The sequence below is a fragment of the Enhydra lutris genome, unplaced genomic scaffold (genome assembly GCF_002288905.1).
Source record: "Enhydra lutris kenyoni isolate GAN:26980312 unplaced genomic scaffold, ASM228890v2 scaffoldscaffold6, whole genome shotgun sequence".
NCBI classification, from domain to species: domain Eukaryota; kingdom Metazoa; phylum Chordata; class Mammalia; order Carnivora; family Mustelidae; genus Enhydra; species Enhydra lutris.
The window spans coordinates 608,162-621,469 of record NW_019154090.1 but is presented as its reverse complement, the minus strand read 5'-3'; the positions used below and the strand labels follow the sequence as shown (position 1 = coordinate 621,469).

The 13,308-nt window shown below is 64.3% G+C and overlaps 1 protein-coding gene across 1 annotated transcript; it reads right to left on the bottom strand.

Annotated features, from left to right (window-relative positions):
* Positions 1-3,072: 3,072 nt before the first annotated feature.
* Positions 3,073-12,312, bottom strand: LOC111141369 (eukaryotic translation elongation factor 1 alpha 2). Its single transcript, XM_022493858.1, has 8 exons — positions 12,060-12,312; positions 10,527-10,748; positions 8,650-8,829; positions 7,969-8,265; positions 6,301-6,451; positions 4,890-5,146; positions 4,039-4,273; positions 3,073-3,463 (listed from the first exon to the last, which is right to left on the bottom strand). The coding sequence occupies exons 2-8, from the start codon at positions 10,668-10,670 to the stop codon at positions 3,336-3,338; spliced, it is 1,392 nt and encodes a 463-aa protein (XP_022349566.1). The 5' UTR covers positions 10,671-10,748; positions 12,060-12,312; the 3' UTR covers positions 3,073-3,335.
* Positions 12,313-13,308: the final 996 nt, after the last annotated feature.

Genomic DNA, 13,308 nt, shown 5'->3' with positions numbered 1-13,308 from the left:
GCCCACCAGACCAAAGGAATGCCCCCCTTCCCCTGCGCTCCAAGCTTGCACCTCCGTCTCACCCCTGCAGGCCATAAGCCCAGCCCCAGTGAGCACTGGATAGTGCGGGGGGAGGAGGGGAGGCGGCGGCCGCACCTGTGCGCCCGTACTTGCTGCGACTCAGTGAACCACCAGCTCCGTCCTTGTGCTTTGCTGCCTGCAGGGCTGCTGAGATCAGCAGCTCTCAAAGTTCAGTCCAAGCACCTCAGGTCCTAAGAACCTTCTAGCAGGCTCTAGAAGTCAAAACTGTTTGCACAATAACACGAAGGCCTTGTCTCTGTCATGACTGCTCTCTTGGGTCTGCAGGGTTTTCCAAAGGCCCCGCGACGTGTGATGACATTGTACAAACCCAAGGCCAGGGGTGTCATAGAGGAGGCTGTGCTGGTCCCCAACCCCCCACACACCTCCCCTGCCGGAGATGTGGCCCTCAGAAGCCCCGCCCTCTGAGTGCAGGCCTCCCCACCCTGCCACTGGAGAGTGCTGGAGGCAGCGGGGAGCCCCCCAGCTGCTGGAGGCAGGTGCGAATGCCTGGGGAAGTGTGCTGCCCCGCGTGGGTGCCCAGAGGTGCTGCACCCCCACCAGGCTGAGGCCCAGGTCCCCTGGCCTTCCCGTGGGCCCCTCTCTGAGCCTGACACCAGGAGTGCCACGAGGCCCCGAACGTACCAGGCTCCAGATCCGGGCGTGTGGAACTTTCGGGCCTTCATCACCTGGCCCCAGAACGGGCCCAAAGTGCTGAGACCCTCCCCAGAAACCCCACACTGGGCCACAGCCAGCACCCTCACCTGCCTCAGACCCTGGCGGGAAGGAGGAAGGGCTCCCACCTCTGTCTCCACACCCTCCCAGGAGTCTGCGAACCTGGAAGCATCCGTGACCCAGTCCCAGAAATGCACCCGCTCTGGGGGGGACCAGCACGGGGTGGGGGAGCAGGAGGCAAACACAGACCTCTGCTGGGCAGGACACTCAGCTCTAGCCCTGCCTGAGGTGTCTGAGCGACCGGGACTCCCAGACGGACCCAGAGTTACCACAGCAGACAGGAGGGGAAGGGAAGCGAGAGGAGGGGAGGGGCCCCAGAAAGACCATACAGTCCTTCCACCCCAGTGAGCCTGCTTTTCACTCCCATGCTGTCCCAGGCTGACAGTTTAATTTGATTTGACCCCAACCCTAACTGGGCCAAGCCGTGAGGACAGCTTCCTGGGGCAGACAGATTTCAGGTCACCAGGTCCCCCAGCCACAGAAGTCTGGGGGTGGGGGGGGCGCCCAGGAGAGCAGCAGGAAGCACTTGGTTTCCTAAGGTAGGGTCGTAGACAAAATACACAGTCAGGTTCTAATCTCCAATAAAGAACAAATACTTTTTCTGTGTAAATACTGTATGTGACATATTTATATTAAGAAATTATTGGGGGACGCCTAGGTGGCTTAGTCATTAAGCGTCTGCCTTCGGCTCAGGTCATGATCCCAGGGTCCTGGGACTAAGCCCCATATCAGGCTCCCCGTTCAGCCAGGAGACTGCTTCTCCCTCTCCCTCTGCCTCTCCCCTGCTTGTGTTCTCTCTGTCTCTGCCTCTCCCTCTCAAATGAATAAATAAAATCTCTAAAAATAAATAAAATAAGTAAAAATAAATTAAATATTCACCGTTTGTCTGAAACAAATCTGCCTGGGCTTCCTCTGTCTGTATTTTCCTACTCGGGCCCCCTCCTTGGAGGCCTCTGTGGGTCAGTTCGGACCCTTCCCACGTGGGTCTGCACCAGTGCCGGGGAGCCGGCCACACGTCACTCTGTCCGGCTGCTAGGCTCTTCCTTCTTGTCCCACTCTGTTCATGCAACTTCCTGGGACCCAGGCCCCCTTGGGGACAGGCAGGGAGACACCTCTGAGCCACAAGTGCCCAGCTCTGTGGCAGCCTGGATGTGCCCCCACAGATTTCAGGCCCCAACCCCCGGAACTGTGATGTGGCCTGTGTGGCGGGAAGGGCTCTGCAGAAGCAGCTCCGCTGTGGGTCCCAAGATGAGATGGCGCTGGGCTTTCACGTAGGCCGGTCACCTGCGTCCTTACAAGAGAATGCCAAAGGCCATCGAACACACAGAGGAGAAGCCACAGGACTGTGGGGCAGGGCCTGGAGTGGGCCAGCTGCAAGCCAAGGAACTTTGGCAGCCACCAGAACCTGCCAGAGGCAAGGAATGGGAGCCTCTGGGGGGGGGGGGGGTACAGCCCCACCAATGCCCAGTCGCGGTGACTTTGGCGGGGGAAGAGGACACCTCTGCCATCGTAAGCCAGTTTGAGGTCATTTGTTGCAGCAGCCCCAGAGACTCACATGGTTGGCCTACTGCTCCCCTGGAGGGGAGCCCCCAGCCCCGTCCCCTACTGTGAGCATGGTTGGGGAATCCGAGGGTCCATCCTTGCCCCCATGCGGGCAGGGCTCCTGCAGCACCAACTCCTGGTACAGCAGGAGCTGCTTTCCTCGAGCAGGGATGGCCAGGCAGGAAGCAAGGACAGCATCCCCTGTCCTTGCTGACCACAGCCCGGGCTTTCTCCAGGGTTTGGGGGACTAGAGGTCCTGGGTGCGCCCAGGCTCTCGCTGAAGGGCAGGACGCATGAGGTGATTCTCTCCAGCCACAGTGACTGGCTGGGGTGGGGGGAGTGAGACGGGAGGGGCCAGGAGCCCAGTGAAGAACAGTGCGTGGGACAGTCACTGGGGGGGAGGGGCCCTCAGCTCCCCTCCGTGCTCAGAGAGACCTCCAAAACATTCAGCCCCCTTCTGCGGAGTCTTTGTGTTGGACGCCCCCAGGAGGGCACTTCCAAAGCCCCCGTCCCCCCCACTGCAAACTGGACCCGCTGGACTTAGGATCAGGCCTTCAGTGCGGGGGGCCAGAGCGTGGGGGCCCCCCACCCTGGGTAGCGCGGCAGGACACCGGCCAAGCCACCGGCATTGGTGACGGGTGCAGGTGGGACACCGGGGCGGAAAGGGGCTTGGGGAGAGCGCGGGGCGGACCCCACCGCACCCGACCCAGAAGCAGGCGCACACGGGTCTGAGGTCGCTCAGTTTATTGGTAAAACGGACACTGAGCGCGGCGAAGGCTGGGCGCGGAAGCGGGGGCGGCAGGGGCGCTTTTCCTCTTAAAGAACTTCCACTGGACCTTGATGGCGAGCATCCAGTCGCTGACCGAGAGCCTCTTACAAGCGGAGGTGCAGACGTGCGCCTGGCGGGGGGGCGGGGCGCCGGGCCGGGGGCGGGGCCGGGGGCGGGGCCGGGGGCGGGGCGCGGCGCCGCCGGGGAGGGTCGCGCCGCGGACGCCCGCGCTTCACTTGCCCGCCTTCTGCGCCTTCTGCGCGGACTTGGTGACCTTGCCGGCGCCGCCGCTCTTCTTCTCCACGTTCTTGATGACGCCCACGGCCACCGTCTGCCGCATGTCGCGCACCGCGAAGCGGCCTGTGGGGAGGTGGCGTGAGGGGCGAGCGGGGCACCGCCCCCGCCAGGGCCGGGATGCCATGCGCAGGCGCACTGCAGCTCACAGCATCCTTCCTCCCCGGCCCGTTTCTGGGGCGGGCGGTGCGGTCCGCAGCCCGCGGAGTGTGAGACACTAGAGCGAGAATGTCTCTCAGCTCTGGTCTCCTTAGGCGGCAGGAACGACCCCAGGACCGGCCCCAGGCCTTGGGGGGCTTCTGGGACACGCCTGACCGGGAGTGAACCCTTTCAGCCGGGACCACGCGGGCCAGCAACCCGCGCAAGGTGGCTCTCTGACATAGGCCTGCGGGGCATCCTAGGGATACCTGTGGCCAGCTGACGCCCAGCAGGCAGTCCTCATTCTGCCGCCAGACTGGCTGTGGGCCTGGGGTCTTCCTCCCACAGCTGCCCAGCAGGGCCACCAACGCTCCATGAGATGGAGGCTGGAGGCCACAGCAAAGTGAAGGACACCCCCCGCCCACCGCCCCATGCCGCCCTCTGCCGCAGCCCGGACCAGCCCCATCCAGGCTGCCCCTCCCTCGGCCCCCGGCCCAGCTCACCAAGAGGTGGATATTGCGAGAAGCTCTCCACACACATGGGCTTCCCAGGGACCATCTCCACGATGGCTGCATCGCCCGACTTCAGGGCTTTGGGGTTGTCCTCCAGCTTCTTGCCCGAACGCCGGTCAATCTTTTCCTTCAGCTCCGCAAACTTGCAGGCGATGTGGGCCGTGTGGCAGTCAATGACCGGTGAGTAGCCAGCGCTGATCTGCCCTGGGTGGTTCAGGATGATGACCTGGGCAAAGACGTACGCAGGGCTGTCAGACACGCCCCGAGTGGGAAAGGGGACGTCAGCCCCGAGGGAGGCTGGAATCCCCTGGGGCCGGCCATGAGGGAAGGTCAGGCCACGGGGGACCCACACCCCTGGCATGGACCCCAGGGTCCTCAGGAAGCACTCAGCAAACCACAAGAGATAAGCCACCAACAGGTGCCCTGGGGGAAGGGCCAGTGGGCAGGGCTTATGCCATGTGCCCGGGCCAGAGCTGAGGCAGGATGAGAAGCCACACCACAAGTCCTGCCCTTCCGTTACACCTCGCGGGAGCCCGTCATGTGAAGAGATGATCAGAGAGGGTACAGTGGGAATGTAGAGAATAAAATACTACGGAGATGTCCAGCAACAAAAACATTTTCAGGACCCACATGGGACCTCAGGGAGGCTTAGAGCAACAAGGCAGGGCCCGCCCCAACGTGTGTTCTCCCTGTGAGGGCCCTCAGCCCTGACCCAAGCCCTGGACGGCCTCCTTTGTAAAGCAAGGGTCCGGTTCTCTCAAGGGCCAGGCTTGACAGGGATCGAGCGCTCTGCTGATGCCAAGGACCTCCCTGTTCCTGTCCTTGGGGGACTGGCAGCCCACCTGGGAGGTGAACTGGGCAGCCTCCTGGGGAGGGTCGGACTTGCTGTCCCCACACACGTTGCCTCGACGGATGTCCTTGACTGACACGTTCTTCACGTTGAAGCCGACGTTGTCTCCGGGCAGGGCCTCACTCAGGGCCTCGTGGTGCATCTCCACAGACTTCACCTCCGTGGTGATGTTCACAGGGGCAAAGGTCACCACCATGCCCGGCCGGAGGATGCCCGTCTCCACTCGGCCCACGGGCACAGTGCCAATGCCTGGGTGCAGAGGAGGGGGCCGTGAGGGGCAGGTGGGACGGAGCAAGTGGCGCAGGGAGACCCCAGACAAGGCAGACACTGAGGTTCAGATAGAAGCAGAGGCTACCCTGACCCTGTCAGGAAAAGAAGGGACTGAACACAAGAGAATTCCCAGGAACACCTGAGCAGGAGAAGGTGAGGGCAACATGCGCAGAAAGAGGCCCATCTGGACCTGGAGGCCTGTCCCTGCCCCCAGGTGGCAGCTATCCCCTGGGGGGAGCACTGTGTGAAGCCTCTCCGGGTGTGATGAGAGCAGGGCAGTCGAGGACCAGCCCACCTGGGCCCGCTGATGTCAGGGGCCACTCCAAAGGGGCACAGGTGCCCCCACACGTCTCACGGATCTGCTCAGGCCGTGTGGTTGCTTGGTGGGCGTCGGCCCCCCTCCGCGAGAGAGGAGAAGCTCCACCCTCAACCCTGGCTGTGGGATGACAGAGCCTGGGGCTGGTGGCCGGTCTCTGTGCTGGGTGAGTGCGACACCCCTGCACATAGCCCCCGCACTGGGATTGTGCCTGTCAGCCTCGTGCTTGTTTGTGGTCTCCCTGTCATCTCGGGTCTGGAGCAAATCTTGTCTCCCACAAGACTGGGACTGTCATGGGGGGAAGGGGACATGGGAGTTACCCGTGTGCCACCAGCTCCTGGCATAGGGCTGAGTGCTTAGCTGAGGGGAAGAAGACCCTGGACAGATGGATGAATGGGTAGGAGTGGGTAGGTGGGCAGATGAATGGACAGATGGATGGGTGGGGGTGGACGAGTGTGTGGACAGAGAGATGGGCATGTGGGTGAGTGGGGGGGTGGGTGGCTGGATGGACAGATGGATGTGTGAGGTAGACAGTTGTATGAACGGACAGATGGATGGCTGTTTGGATGGACGGATGGACAGGTAGATGAGTGGATGGATGAATGGACAGATGAATGCGTGGGGGAAAACAGTTGTCTGGATGGATGGATGGACAGGGGATGGACAGACGGATGGATGGTCCCCCAGAAAGTCTATGGCATTGGAGCAGAAGGCCCTTGTCGAGGGCCCTGGTCTCGGAGTGGGTGCGAGGGGCAGAGCCCGCCGGGGTCGGCTGGGCCAGGCGCCCACAGCCAGTGGAACGTTGCACCCCACTCACCGCCGATCTTGTACACGTCCTGCAGCGGCAGGCGCAGGGGCTTATCTGTGGGGCGTGTCGGGGGCAGGATCGTGTCCAGGGCCTCCAGCAGGGACACGCCACTGGCATTCCCCTCCTTACGCTCCACTTTCCAGCCCTTGAACCATGGCATCTGGACAGGAAGAAAGTATCCACTGGAGGTGGAGACCACTTACACCCATCCTGCCCTACATCCTAGCCCCACGGCCTCCCCAGGACTCTCCCGGAACCCTGAAGGAGGCATCTGACCCGAGGGGGTCTGGGGAGCAGGGGCACACAGACCCTGCCAGCCAGCTCTGTACCAGAAGCCAGATCATGTCCATCAAGGTGTGGCCCAGGTGGCCTGTACCCTCCCCACCCACCAGTTCACACTCCCAACATCACAGAAGCCTTGGGAAAGGAGGTTTGGGAAAAGAAGCAGAGCCCAGCCCAGCTCAGCCCCCTTTCCTGCACCCTCAGATCCCTGGGCAAGGCTGGCACCAGAGTGAGAAGGGCCGGAGCTGGGCCAGTGGGCAGGCTCCAGGGCAGGTAGAGAGTGCAGCCTTGCTCCCTAACCACTGCGCCAACTGTCTCCAGGCACGGCTGAGCCCTCCCTGCCTAGGGCTTCTCCTGACCGCACACCCAGTGCCCTCCTGGCACAGGGTCCCCCAGCCTGCTGGCCACAGGCAGGGAGAAGGGGAGGGGCCGGCAGCACTGCCCAGTCCTCTCCAGGGGCTGTGTCCCCTAGACAGCACAGATCAAGCGAAAGCCCCCTGCACTTGGGTTGGGAACGGGACGTCCAGGGACCGGTGTTCTGTCGGCCTCCCCGGAGGTGGAGGGTGCGGTCAGCTCACCCACGAGTGTGTGCCATCTGTGTGTGTGTGTGTGTGTGTGTGTGTGTGTGTGTGTGTGCGTGTGCGCGCGCGCCAGCTTCTGTGGGACCCACCACATGCAAACATGCAGCCCAGCAAGATGGGGGCATGGTCCCCAGCCTTGCGCCCTGACCGCGGGGCTCCAGGACAATCTCCCCTCCATGCCTGCCTCCCTCAGTCTGGTGGCCACGGCACTGGCCAGAGCACACGGCCATCCTCCCAGGCCAGGGTGTGCTCCTGTTTCACTGTGTCTAGGTGCCTGGTCTCAGGTTCTGAAAACTCCACTTCAGGCTCCGACTCACCATCTCCTGCTGAGTCAGGGTCCCTGAGACACAGGCTGCCTGAGCCACAGTCTCATCCAACTGGGGGAGGGTCTTTCGGCCCTTCCCAAGGCCGAACCTGCTCCGAGCCCCTGGGAGAGGCTCCTGGGGGAGATGAACAGTAACCGTCCAGAGACAGGGCCCTCGGGCCTGGCCCCCAGCGGCCGCTGCTCCTGCACACTCCACCTGACAGAGTGCCCCGGCCAGAGAAGAGCCTCTGGGGGCCTCATGAGGGGCTCAGTGGAGGGCCCCAGTTCACGCAAACGGGCTCGTCGCCAGGCTGAGCCACTGGGCAAGTGCCCCTGCTCCTGCAGGTGAAGGGAACGCAGCAGGCTGGGGGGCAGGCTGAGGGCAGCCTGCGCACGGGTCCTCTGACCCTACGCTTTGCCCTGACTGAGCCCGACCCACGGACACCCCAGGACCCTGGGTGCCCAGTGAGGGGTCCCGGTGGCCCCCCGCCACTGTTCATGGGCACTCACGTTGGGTGAGGGCTCCAGCATGTTGTCGCCGTGCCAGCCAGAGATGGGCACAAAGGGCACCGTGGCCGGGTTGTAGCCAATCTTCTTGATGTAGGCGCTGACCTCCTTGACGATCTCGTCGTAGCGCTTCTCGCTGTAGGCGGGCTCCGTGGAGTCCATCTTGTTGACCCCCACGATCAGCTGCTTCACGCCCAGCGTGTAGGCCAGCAGCGCGTGCTCGCGGGTCTGCCCGTTCTTGGAGATGCCCGCTTCAAACTCGCCCACGCCGGCTGCCACGATCAGCACCGCACAGTCCGCCTGTCCGGCAGGTCGGGCCCTGTGAGCCCCAGGCCCCTCCAGGCAGCTGCCCGGGGATGGGCCTCGGGGTCCCGACAGGAGGGGCAGCAGCAGGGGCTCCTCTGTGTGAATGGCCTGGTGATGTCTGATTGTCTGGGTCTGTCTGACTGTCTGTCCTACTGTCTGTCCTACTGCCAAGGTGGCCCTGGCAGTGGCCAGCCGTCCTTACGGACACCCCTGCCTGGCTGAGATGTTGGGGCCCCTAATCAGTTGTCTGGGGGACTCTGTACCGGGGGGGCAGGGGGAGGGATAACAAACGTCCGGGGCATCACGCCCTGGGCAGGAAGCCAAGGAAACCCAGGGCCCCGGGCTCCCAGGTGTCCCCCAAAGGGGTGTCCCGCCCACCTGGGACGTGCCAGTGATCATGTTCTTGATGAAGTCGCGGTGGCCGGGGGCGTCAATGATGGTGATGTAGTACTTGGTGGTCTCGAACTTCCAGAGGGAGATGTCAATGGTGATGCCTCGCTCCCGCTCGGCCTTCAGCTTGTCCAGCACCCAGGCGTACTTGAAGGAGCCCTTCCCCATCTGCGGGGGTGGGGCGTGGCACAAGGAGGGACCCAGGACTCAGTCGGCTGGCCATGGGAACGCATCACAGCAGAGGCGCTCCCCTGGGTCCCTGGGACTCTGAGCCCATCTCTGGGATGAGGGAGCCAGAGGCGAGGACCTCTGAGGGACACCAGGACCTCAACCCTGCCCTGCCCAAGCCCTGCCACCCTGTGTGCCCAGGTCCGGCCTCCTGCCACCTGGATGGTGGCCATTCGAACGTCCGCCAGTAGGTGGCGCAAGGGCCTGGGAATCAGGATTGGAGGGAAGCCACCGGGCGATCTCAACCCCTCCCCTGGCCGAGGGTGCCCCTTTATCTGAAGCTGACCACCCCAACGTCCGCAGATCAGATCCCTGCGTTAGCCAGAGGCTGACAACAGCACCGTCAAGGTGTCAAGCCAAAAAAATAACCCTCTAATTTTTTTAAGAGAAAAAAAGAAGGGATGCGTTTGCACGGGAGGGCCTGGCTTTCCAGCTCTTTCTACAGACGCTCCCAAGTGGCTCTGACGCTCCTCCTCGCCTTCTGTGCTCCCCTGCAAATGTCGGTGCCCCACCCAGTGAGACCCCCGTGCCCTGGGCCAGAGCTGTGCTCAGAGCAGCCGCCAAGGCCGCTGTCCAGCCAGGCAGATCTCCCTTCAGGGCTGTGCATGGACAGTGCTCTGCCCTCCGGGGAGGCTGCCCAGCCCAGAGGGCCACCCAGACAGGCCCCAGAGGGGACCCAGCTAGACCTGAACCAGCCATCCTGCAAACACCCACAGCCTCCCCCAGCGCCAGTCCCGCAGGGAAGCAGGGAGTGACGCAGCTTTTGGGCTTAGGCGAGGAAGGAGATAGCCCAGCGCAACAAATCCCCCCAACGCACACACGCACACACGCACACATTCTGAGCAGGGTCAGCCCAGGCCAGCAACTGACTCCTCCTGGGCCCTGGCCCCGACCCCCCATCATCCAGGACAGAACCCTCACAGCCTCCGAGACAGGGGCTTCTCCCAGAGCCCAGGGTGGGCGCAAAGGTTGTCAAGAGCAGAACCCCACCCCCACTCTGTGGCCACTTCCCACCCATGGGTCACAGCCACTTAAGAGAAAGGAGGTCAGCCAACGGGGCCCCTCCTATCCTCCCCAGGCAACCAGGACCCCCCCCAAAAGAGTGCCACCCCGGACAGGCAGCCCTCCCCAGCCCAGCACGAGAAAATGGAGCTGATGGGCTGAGTGCCCACCAGTCAGCTATTAATAGCCACCCTGAGGCCTGGGCCAGCCCCAGGACAAGCGAGGGCAGCATCACCTCCAGCCCCAGAACTCAGCCCTGGGGACACAGGAATCCCACCCTGAGTGCAGGCTTCTCAAGCCCAACGTGGCAGAGAGTTCCAGAGCCTGGTGTGGAACCCTGTGGAGCAGAAATGCTGCCTCCAGGTCACCTCCCCCGCACTGAGGGGCAGATTCCCAGGCTGTCCCTCTGTCCACACCAAGCAGGTCTCCAGAGAGAGGCTGCTGCCCCCCCCCACAGCCACTCCAGCTGGGCTCTCTCAGGTACCTGTGCCCCACGCAGGTGCCTTTAGGGCTCCTGCTTTCCTGCCCTGGAGGAGATCAGCGGAGCCACGTGCCCCAGAGTCCGGGAAGCTCCAGCCCAGCCACCGTGTGGACCCTGTCCTCTCTGTGGACGGGGGCAAGGAGGGCAGGCTCACCTCTGCCGCCTCCTTCTCAAACTTCTCAATGGTCCTCTTGTCGATACCTCCGCACTTGTAGATGAGGTGGCCTGTCGTGGTGGACTTGCCGGAGTCCACGTGGCCAATGACCACGATATTGATGTGGGTCTTCTCCTTGCCCATTCTGCCCGGGGTGCGGGGAAGGGCTGGAACGGCCTGGAGCGCTGTGGCTCAGGGTGGGGGGGCTGCTGAGCGGGGATTCTGGGGGTCGGGGTGAGGGGACAGGTGATGGAGAGCCTCAGAGGGAAGCCAGCGAAGACACCGGCCAGCACAGGTTGCAAGCACATCCCTGCCTGCCGACCCTCCCACGGGGCCACGTTCCCACACTTGGTGGGGCAGGAAGATCCCCCCCAGCCTGTGCCTGGCCCATTTGGGTCAGGTGGCAAGCCCCAGCGGTCCAATCTGCCCTAAATATCTGGGTGTCATGCCCACAGAGCACCCCCATGAAGGAGGCTAACCACCCTCCCAAGAGCTGGAGAAACACCAGGCAAACCCCATGGCCAGTCAGGAGCCTGGTGATGAGTCACTCTGCCCTGCGCTCTAGTGCTGTCCCTGGTGCTTGCCCCCCCACCGGGAGTCCTGGGCCCAGCTGTACCCCACCCCCACAGGCCCCGCTGCTGCTGGGGTGGAGAAATGGTCAGGGCTCCCCACTCCCCTCCTCAAGCAGGGAGGGCGCCATCTTCCCTTCGTCCCTGCCAGGCAGGCTGGCACCAGGGTAGACGGGCTGGGCCAGAGCGCCCACAGGGCGGTGGTGCCCAGATCAGGGGCCTAGAATAGCTTGGGCTCTCCCGGATCCAGGCAGGGGGCCGACTGGAAGGCAGGGAGGTGGGGTCCCTGCTCTTCAGAGTGGGGAGGAATCTGGCCCCAGCAGCCAAGCCCAGGAAGTGCCGGACAGAGATGCCTGCAGCCTGGTGGGGGCAGGGGACCCCTCTCCCCCTTTCCCTCTGTGGGGGCCCAAGGCCACAACCCCTGCCCCATCCTGGAGGTCAGTGGAGAAACCTAGGCAGCCCAGGAGGGGACAGGGCGCTGGGTGAGGGAAAGTAGGCAGCAATGGCGCACCCTAGGGTGCAAACACCAAGTGGACACCTCCCGGGCCGCGGGGGTGGGTGGGTAGCGAATGCCCCCCAGGTCTTCCCTGTCTCCCCCTCTGCCCGGCATCCCCAACAGCCCCAACACTGAGGGCACTGAGGACCTTGCTGCAACCCCTCAGCACCCCTCACGCCACAGGTCCCAAGGTCACAGCTGCGGGGGGATCGCCCACGCCCAGAAAACCTGTCCCCAGCCGGCACCAGCGCATAAACAAGCGCCACCGCGGGAGCCCCCACCCCACCGCCGTCGCCGGGGGACCGAGCCCTGGGGCCCACCGAAGCCCGGAGCGAGCCGCACAGCCTCGCCCGGCGCGAGCCTCGCCCTTCTGCGCCCCCCCGCCCCCGCCGGCCCGGCCCCCGGAGAGCGGACCCGCTGCCGAAGGCTGGGGGCGGGGGCCGAGACCCGGAGGCCGAGCGTCCTTACCCAGAGCCGAGGTCTCAGCCAGAGGGACCGGCGGCGCCGGCGCGGGCGGTTTTATCTCTCCGGGAGGGGGTCCACCTATCGACGGAGCGCGCGCAGTGCACTGCGCCCTGCGGTACGGCAATGCGGTACCGGCGGGGGAGGGGCGGGGCGGGGCGGGGGTGCGAGGGACGCAGGGATGCGAGGGACGCAGGGATGCGAGGGACGCAGGGATACGGGCCCTGCGGGCGCGCGCGGGCGCCACAGGGACGCGAGGGAAGGTGCGGCGAGGGAGCGAGCGGCAAAGGCGCGGACGCCAGGCGCACCGGAGGGATGCAGGCAGGGAGCCCCGCGGCCGGGCGCGGGGAGCGGGGAGCGGCGGGAGGGAGCCGGCGAGGAGGGAGGGGCAGAGGTGGAGAGAGGCAGCCAGAGACGGAGACGGAGGAAGCAGAAGCCGAGTGAGTGGCGGGGCTCAGGCCCTCCTGGACAGAAGAGGTGGAAAGGCACTCCAAACCTAAAAGGAGGTCTCTGGGGACAGGCCGGCCCCAGGGACAGGAAACTGCAGGTCAGGCCTCAGCCGGAGGGGCAGGGGCTGAGGCCAGGGTCTGGGCCACAGTCCTGGCCCGCTTTTCCCAAGCGCCAGGTCTGCATGCGGCTGGTGTCTGCCAAGCAAATGAACCTCAGATCTGCCTCCCCAGCGGGGCCCAGGCCGTGCAGCTCTTTCCTCCTTTGGGACCCTGAAATTGGCTTACTGTCAGGCCCCCTGTCCCCGTGTGTCTGCCACATGGGCTCATCCCGGCGCGCCCCCCACCACCTCCCATGGCATGGCCTGAAATCCGTGTCTCCAGGATCCCCTCAGCTTGGCCAAGTAGCCCGAGGCTCCTGAGCATGTGTACCTCGACCGCTCTCCCTCTGAGGCTCCTGCAAAGGGCTCTCGTCCACCCGGGGCCTCTCTCCACGCAGGGCACGTTCTAAGTCTGTTCCCAGAGCCCACTGATAGCTTCCCAAGATGCCCTAATGGGCATGAGTGGGCAGGGGTTCCCCCCACTCCTGGCCCCCGGGTGGTCACACTGCCAAGCCACCCATGGACTGGTTCTGTAGAAAGTGGGGGCAGGGGCGTCTCGGAGGGTCCTGGGCAGACCAGGGTAAAGGCCACCACGGATTTTAAGGAGAGTAGTGGTCAGCCCTGTGTTGTGTGGAAACCAAGTGTATAGGCCTCTTGGCCCTCGAGCCTCTGTCCCCACGGCCACCCTCCCATCAACGGGAGACCACT

Coding starts and splice junctions, on each gene's coding strand:
- LOC111141369 (XM_022493858.1), bottom strand. CDS start 10,670: ATGGGCAAGGAGAAGACCCACATCAATATCGTGGTCATTGGCCACGTG. Junction 4,274..4,889: donor CTGCCCAGTTCACCTCCCAG/GTGGGCTGCCAG, acceptor GTCTTTGCCCAG/GTCATCATCCTGAACCACCC. Junction 3,464..4,038: donor CTCGCAATATCCACCTCTTG/GTGAGCTGGGCC, acceptor ACCTCCCCACAG/GCCGCTTCGCGGTGCGCGAC.